Source organism: Trichoplusia ni, chromosome 9 (assembly GCF_003590095.1).
Source record: "Trichoplusia ni isolate ovarian cell line Hi5 chromosome 9, tn1, whole genome shotgun sequence".
NCBI lineage: Eukaryota > Metazoa > Arthropoda > Insecta > Lepidoptera > Noctuidae > Trichoplusia > Trichoplusia ni.
Window position 1 is genome coordinate 5,465,665 of NC_039486.1, and position 7,559 is coordinate 5,473,223.

Below are 7,559 nucleotides of genomic sequence, written 5' to 3' on the forward strand. Positions count from 1 at the left end.
AAGAACGTGAAATACTGCCTCGTTATTTAATACAAACGGCAGTATTCAATACAAGCTATCAAAAAAATATTTTATGGTAGCGCTATGATAGAGCTATATTATTAAAAAAAAACTTTATTGCAAAGCACACAATTATTGCCACAATGGACGAAAACGATGTCGCAGACATCGTTGTGATATTATCGGGCAAAATTTCTGCAAAAAACGAGCCCTTGAACGATTCCTAAAATGGAATCTATAAAATTCATTCAAATACTTTTTGTGTCAATATTTCACAGCTCTTTAAGAAAGATCTCTGCAAATAAATGTTACAGCCCTAAATGCAAATTTCTCCAAAACCGATTGATACTATACCTTATGTATCCAACGATTTGTTTACCTGCCATTCCATTAAGCTTACCGTACATTACCGACAATAGACAGCACTTACATTACTCCAGAGGTAACAGGCATGACGGATTATGTAAATAAAGTATTGATTACAAATATGTCGTAGGCACAGCACGCGCCTAAATGTTTTCGAATACATGAATCCTCGGTATGATTAAACAGGATGGTATCTGCTTTAAAACTTGTTGTTCTTTTTTCACATGTTTGTAGACATATGTTGGTATGTCACGCGACCTGTTTACATAATAATTTCTGTGAAAAACGCCTTGTTGATTCCATTCCGTAGTTGCGGAGAACCGATTGCTTGTTCCACTTTTGTATTCGTTTTGCGAACCTGGAAAGATTCTTTGTAGGTCCGTGGGACTACACCACGGTAGATTTAACTGAGCTTCTTGTACGCAGACTGATCGTTTTAACTATTTCGCCGCTTCAAACATTACAATATATACAATTGGCAACAAGTTAGTACCTAATTATGAAGATAAAAGAAATTAATTTCGGTCTGCTAAAAATTGGAAACTACTTGCGAAATAGGTAGACAAATACGTAGCACCAACTACCCGGAATGGAGCTGATCTGACGCTGAAGCCACCCTGAAGGTCGCCCTGGGAGCTTTGCAATTAAAGACAGCCCCATCGAGATTTTTGCCTTAATGTTACTTTGATATCAAAAAAGAAAGCAAGCCAAAGAACTTGAGGAAACATTAAATTGTTCCTTATGGAAAACTTGTATGTTTGTACGGTAGTTACAGACGTGACTTTTTCCTGTGTGAATGATTACTTTTTTAAATTGACTTTTAGATTTCTTTAGTACGCTTGGCTCCTATATCCTAAGAAAGTAAAAGGATATTAATTAATGATTTCAGCATATCACCTGATAGAAGAATCAGAATAACTAGCTCCCATAACCCATATCTAGAGGGTTAACCTTTTCTTAAGTATAGAGAAAAGCTGGGGATGTGTTCTATGATATAAGATTTACCTGAGAACAATTGGAGTCTATCATGATACCTTGTATGTATGTGTGTATTATTGTGACATTGTAACCTTGCTCGGTACACGTTAGCTACATCGAGGCCAACGAAACAGGTAGTTAATAATTAAATGAATGTGTAGTAGGTATAGGTAACGCTTTTTATTATTTAGTAGGTAACTGGAAAAAAAATGGTGTTCTTTGTAAATAGCCAACGATTACAAGACTGATTACAGCTGCAGCAGACTCCTGACGAATCTCATTCAAAAATTAAGCACCTCTTCATTTTCAAATACTATAAGGAAAAGAAAAACACATTTATCGCTATCATCATATACATTATGGTGATAAATGAGTTTTTTTTTTTCAATTTTAAACCATTCTTCATAGCCGATGGAGACAGCTCAATTCGGTTATAATTTCTATTTCAGATAGGCTATTATTTTATGTTACCAGTTCTCGTGTTATGCTAGATCCTGGACATTTACTGTTACTTCTGATTCTGGTTCTGCTACCTCTGGTTTTTAAACAGGGATCGATGTGTCGAAATAATAAACAATTAAAATGGTGTTCAGCAAACCTTTATTGTTTTCCAAAGATGAATTACATCAAAAATAAAAACATCTTACACATTTTGGCTTTAGCTTGTTAAATACTTATCGAGACAAAACATTTAAATTTTAAAATTCCACTACCATTTATAACATTTAAGTATATATTTATTTAAAACACATAATTAAATACTGATCAAACATTTAACACAGAATAACATTTATTTATCTACTTAACTAACAGGTAACACAACATTTATCTTGGAACAAATACGATTAATTATTATTATATAGGTCGCAGACCATGTTAGAAAGTAGAAGTCAAGGTTACAGAAGGTGAAAACAAACAAACCATCCTGTCTCGCAACTTTACCCTGTAAATATCTCACAACGACCTCCGATATATTCTCATCCTCTTTTTAAAATAATATCATACTTATAGTATAAATAGGATCAAAAATATAAATCTTCAAAATATAGAGATTCTTCAAGTAGACTTTCAATATTGTTCTATAGCAGAAATGTAATAAATCAGACTCATAAGTTTATCAGGAATGTGCACAGCTTACGACTAAGGGGTAACAGCTAAGAGTGTTTTACACTAAGACATCTAGGGATTGGGGCTCTAATTTAAAATTCTGTTCCTACTTTAAACAGAATACAATAATACATTTACAACATTAAACACTCAAAAAACAGTAATTAATTAATTATTAAGATATCGAGCCACATTCGAGAAACATACCGCGAGCTGACTTGATGAATATTGTGCCTTTATAACTAATTTATAATAATTATCCTTAATTTTAAGTATATACTTATAAATTGTCAAATATAACATGACTAAGTTTTTAAATTGTAATGGCAAGTGATAAATATAACAGCCAGGTTACATAATAATCACAAATAATGTGATATGGGTAAATTCATAAATAAATTAAGTACAATAATAAAGTAGATACAACAAAAACGTAGAGATTAGGGCACAAATAACCTCCTTGATTAAAAAAATAATAAAAAGGTCCCAAGAGGTGTTGGTCTAGTAAAGTGATAGTTTACTAGCCAATGGAGTGGGATAGGTTTAGATTTCATAGTTGCGGAACTTGTTGATGACCTCGGATGGAGGTTCCTGGTTGCCGGTTCCCCAGCGGCCCCAGAGCGCGGCGCCGCCCTCAGAGGCGCGGCGGGCGGCCGGGTTGGAGGGGCCCAGGCTCGAGGGGCCCGAAGCGCGGCCGCACTCGCCCTCTAGCATACGATCCTTGGTGTTCGGCTTGCTCCAGTGCATGGATTGCTGCACGTGGTCCTTCATGCCGAGCCACTGCTTGTACCCCATGGCAATGCCGCTGAGGCGCCACTTGTCGTACAGGGCGCGCTTAGAAGGATCGCACAGGGTCTCCTTGGCTTCCTGTTGTAATAAACAAACATTTACATTACTCACCTACAACTAGACCTAAAAAGCTACTTTTTGTTTCGAGGTCATAGCATTCCCCCATTAACGACCCTCCCTTTAGCCTGGGGCGAAGTCTAATTGCGCAACGACCTTCGCACTCTGCCATATAAATAAATTTCATATTCCAAAAAAGCAAAGCGATTCGTATTCGTTTCGATTTCTGTAAAATATGAGGGATATTATTTCGTTGACAAATCTACAACAGTGCAAAATACCATAATATAAATATATATTAATAACTGTAAATGTTATGACGCGATCTATAGATTTTATTGAGCAGTTTTTGCGTAATTAATGTAATTATATTGCCAACCGCTGTAATTATAAGATGACTAAGACAGATATTTAATGTAGTTTCTAATGATTTTTGTGATTCGTTATATTCAGTTTATTGAAGAGGTTCGGTCTAAGTTATTCCTGCCATACTCATTAGTATTGCCTATTGTGACGTCATCTTTAATCTAGATGAGTATACTTCACGCGGGTTTTACGATTGCGACTATTTACAACTGACCCTAATGACGTCACGCCTATGTTTATACTCAGTTGCTTTTACGTCATTGATTTAGCGTTTCCAGACGAAAATATCTAGTATTTCCAGAGAACTATCAAACTTCAATTTCAGCCTCGCCGTTTGATTGAATTTGGCAATGAACGTGACAATCATGTAAAGTACGATTTTCGTAAAAGTCCTAATTCAAAAATAAATTGGTCGCGAGGCTCAGCACAAACGGGCTAAAGACAAAAAATATAACTGTTTTAGCAGCCGTTGCTTCATCTCGATTGTAATTTTATTGTTTTATGAATTGCTGATAGATAGACAGACAGTGTAGTCTAAGAGTTCCTTTTTTACCCCCTTGGCTTGAAACCCTATCTATTACATACTTCTTCCTTATTCTTACACTTTCTGTCTAGTTGGAAGCAATTACCGATACTATTTTTCTTGTCAAATAAATGATTAACTTTATTCGTAACAAAAACAGTTAGTTCCTATTATTACGGCGAAGTGATCGAATAATTGCACAAAATCGTTATGAATGCATATTATTATGTGCACTTTCCTATTGAAATCCAAGAACTATGTCGAAAATCAAGTGTTAGCGAAAGTTAAGGAAACGGTGACGGCCGGTGAAATGGCGTTACAATTGAGATTTTTGTTCATAAAACAAAAGTAACCAGCGTTTTATTGTCAGTTAAAATATTTCAATGCGTTCAACGTAAATCGATTCGTGATTTTTTCGGAACTTACGCGTTTTTCCAACAATTTTTTCCTAAAACAAACAGAATAGGAAACCTGATCTTCCTATCATCCTGGTATAACGTTATGTAGCCTACAGCCTCTCTTGAAAAATTAACTATCCGTAACAAATTAATAGGAAACAAAACCATGCGTTTAATAAACTGAAGTTTTCAATATACTTATTCCCGACAGAATCGTTTATACAGGCTATGTATTCGAATTGAGATCAAGTTTGTTCTCTTGAACCAGAAGCAAACCACTAGAGCTTATTCTTGCAGTGGCAAAAGTTTGAAATACGCTCGAGCGAAAGCAAACGGAACTAGCAGAAATAAATAGCTTCTTGGAATCTATTATCGAATCAAAAACAAATCGAAACTAATTTCAGGAAAAGTCCGCAGTCTTAAAATATTAGAGATTGAGCTGATGAGAGTATGTAAAGAACTACACCTTAACCCACTAATAAAAAAAATGTATGAATTGATAAAGTATTTTTTATGTCAATAAATGTTCAATTTATTCTGGATTAAAAATATAGCTGATGATAAGAAACAAACAATTTTTATCAATTAACAATAAGTTATCTGCAGAAATGTAGTCAAAAGTGCTGGCCTATAAGTTTATCTGGCTATGGATGTTTACATCATAATGACTACCCATATTGCTATTTTTAAGTTATCTAACAATTAATATCATTGTTGTTTTTAAATATACTAAGAAGTTGGTGACAAATAAATAGTTGAAGCTTTATGTGATACATATTTTATATAAGGTTCAAGTTTCAAATTCTAATAAAAAAAAAATTGTTGATGAAATATTGCCTTCCACTATTATATCATTACAAAAAATTCCATTTGAATTATTTAATGTAAATTAAACATAAAATTAAATACAAAATGTGAATTCAATTTACTTCATACCTATCGGTGAGATTTAAAAAACATTTTGCAAAATTAACTCAAGTATAAAAACTGCTTGACTTCTCAAATATTTTTCTAACTGTAAATTAATTTATAATTGAAGTAATGTAGCAATTCCTTTTACATTACAGTAAATTAACTCAAGTCTGGTCAAGGCTAAGTTGTAATAACAAATTACCTCAAGATTAGTTTCATGATTCTTTTTTTTTAATTTAGTACTTACCTTTAGTTGTTGGAATTTGGCTTCAGCCTCCTTGTCACCATCATTCTTATCGGGATGAAACTGCAGAGCCAAGATCTTATACTCAGCAGTGATCTGCTCTACCTATAAAAAAACAAATATTCTAATTATCTCAAATTTTACTATAACTAATTAATTAACTTTACTAAAATAACTTTCTATTCTTTATATTGTTAATGACAATGTTGACCATGAACTTGTCTTATTATTTCGTGGAAGAGTTAAATTCAAACAAAGAATCATAATAACGGGGATCTGGAAAAACCAAAACACTAGACGCGATGTTAATTTTATGCGTTTTACCTCAACGCGGAACAACACTGCATGAATTAAGAGCAATAGTAAGACACTCGAACATATAAAAGTTGTTTTTTTATTTATCAGATGTAGGTCAGCTCTCAGGGCCCTCGGCAAAATAAGGTCATTGAGCAGAACAGTGGAATCAATACACTAAGTTACCTAGGATTCAGAAATTAGCGCACTAAATTAATACGGTTAAGCACTGGTATTTCAAAATAATACTGTGTACTTACACTTGAATTCTCGTTACACCCCAACAAGGCATAGTAGTCTTCGTCGGGATTCTTTTGATAATTTATTATTTCATCGACGCCCGTCATGTTCACGACTTCACGTCTCTCACTCCCGAGACCCCAGTACACACTACACACTAAAATCGAGCTAGCGCTGTGCGTTGCTCTTACTATGGCGCTGCTGAATTTAGTCGATTTTTAAGGTTGTGACTCGATTAACTTAAGTTATAACTTATGTAGTTATAACTTAGATGGATAGTTTATTCCTACGAATGTTGTTATAATTATAGGGTTTACAATGTATATTAAAATAAAGTAACGTTCAAATATATGTATTTGTGCTAACCGCGCTTGTGATTTTCTAGTATATAAACGGTTTGATCCATAGTTATTAAATTCTAACTTTGCACTTAGCAACTATCTATGTATAAAAATTACAATATGTTATATTCGTTGTTTTAATTTCATAATATATTATATTTTTGTAAATAAAACAAAATAAGTCACAGAATCGACTAACTAAGCAACTACAAAGTCGCCTTATATGAAGCTCTATAGCTACATACTACACTGTATATCTTTTAACAGAGATTTATTACGCTTCAAACAAATAGAGCAGTGATAAGTAGTATAGGTACCTACTAGGTACCACAATTTTCATTTTGGGATTAATTATGCGTCTTTGAATCTAATTCCATGTTCGGGAGAATCTGGTTCAATAATGCCTATCAACTTACTTTTATCACCTACAACTTAAAAAAAAGCATTGCAAACACAATTTTCAACATTTTTTAATTACGAGAAATATCGGACGTCTCTTAATTAACGATTTACACTTTCTGTTTTACATTAAAGTAACTTTCATAAGAAAGAATATAAGAATATACGTCTACTTAAACACGTATCTTCATGTATCCTGTCGCTTTTAAGACCCACCCACCCCACAAAGGGTTGCTACATTGTATTAACGACTTGCATATCATTCACACCTACCTAGATATTTCAGTATTTACATTGATCTCGCTTTTGCGCGCCTATTTTCGCGGATCGATGCACAGAGGATAAATGCGCGGACATCAAATCGAGAAACTGTCGCTGCTACAGGTGAAGAGAAAAGCTTAGCTGTATGGGAAATAGGTCATAGCGTACCGCAGTATTATTGAGTTAGGATTGTGAATGTAGTTAGTTATTGGAAAAAGGAGTAACCACGTCGCGATATAAATTCCTTGCAAAGGTAGAAACTTTTTTAAAAGCGTTGGTGTCTT

The 7,559-nt window shown here is 33.9% G+C and overlaps 1 protein-coding gene across 1 annotated transcript; it reads right to left on the minus strand.

The window, feature by feature from the left end:
* Positions 1–1,927: 1,927 nt before the first annotated feature.
* LOC113497583 (J domain-containing protein) lies at positions 1,928–6,432 on the minus strand. The gene is made up of 3 exons (XM_026877173.1): positions 6,295–6,432; positions 5,744–5,845; positions 1,928–3,318 (listed from the first exon to the last, which is right to left on the minus strand). The coding sequence occupies exons 1-3, from the start codon at positions 6,379–6,381 to the stop codon at positions 2,995–2,997; spliced, it is 513 nt and encodes a 170-aa protein (XP_026732974.1). The 5' UTR covers positions 6,382–6,432; the 3' UTR covers positions 1,928–2,994.
* Positions 6,433–7,559: the final 1,127 nt, after the last annotated feature.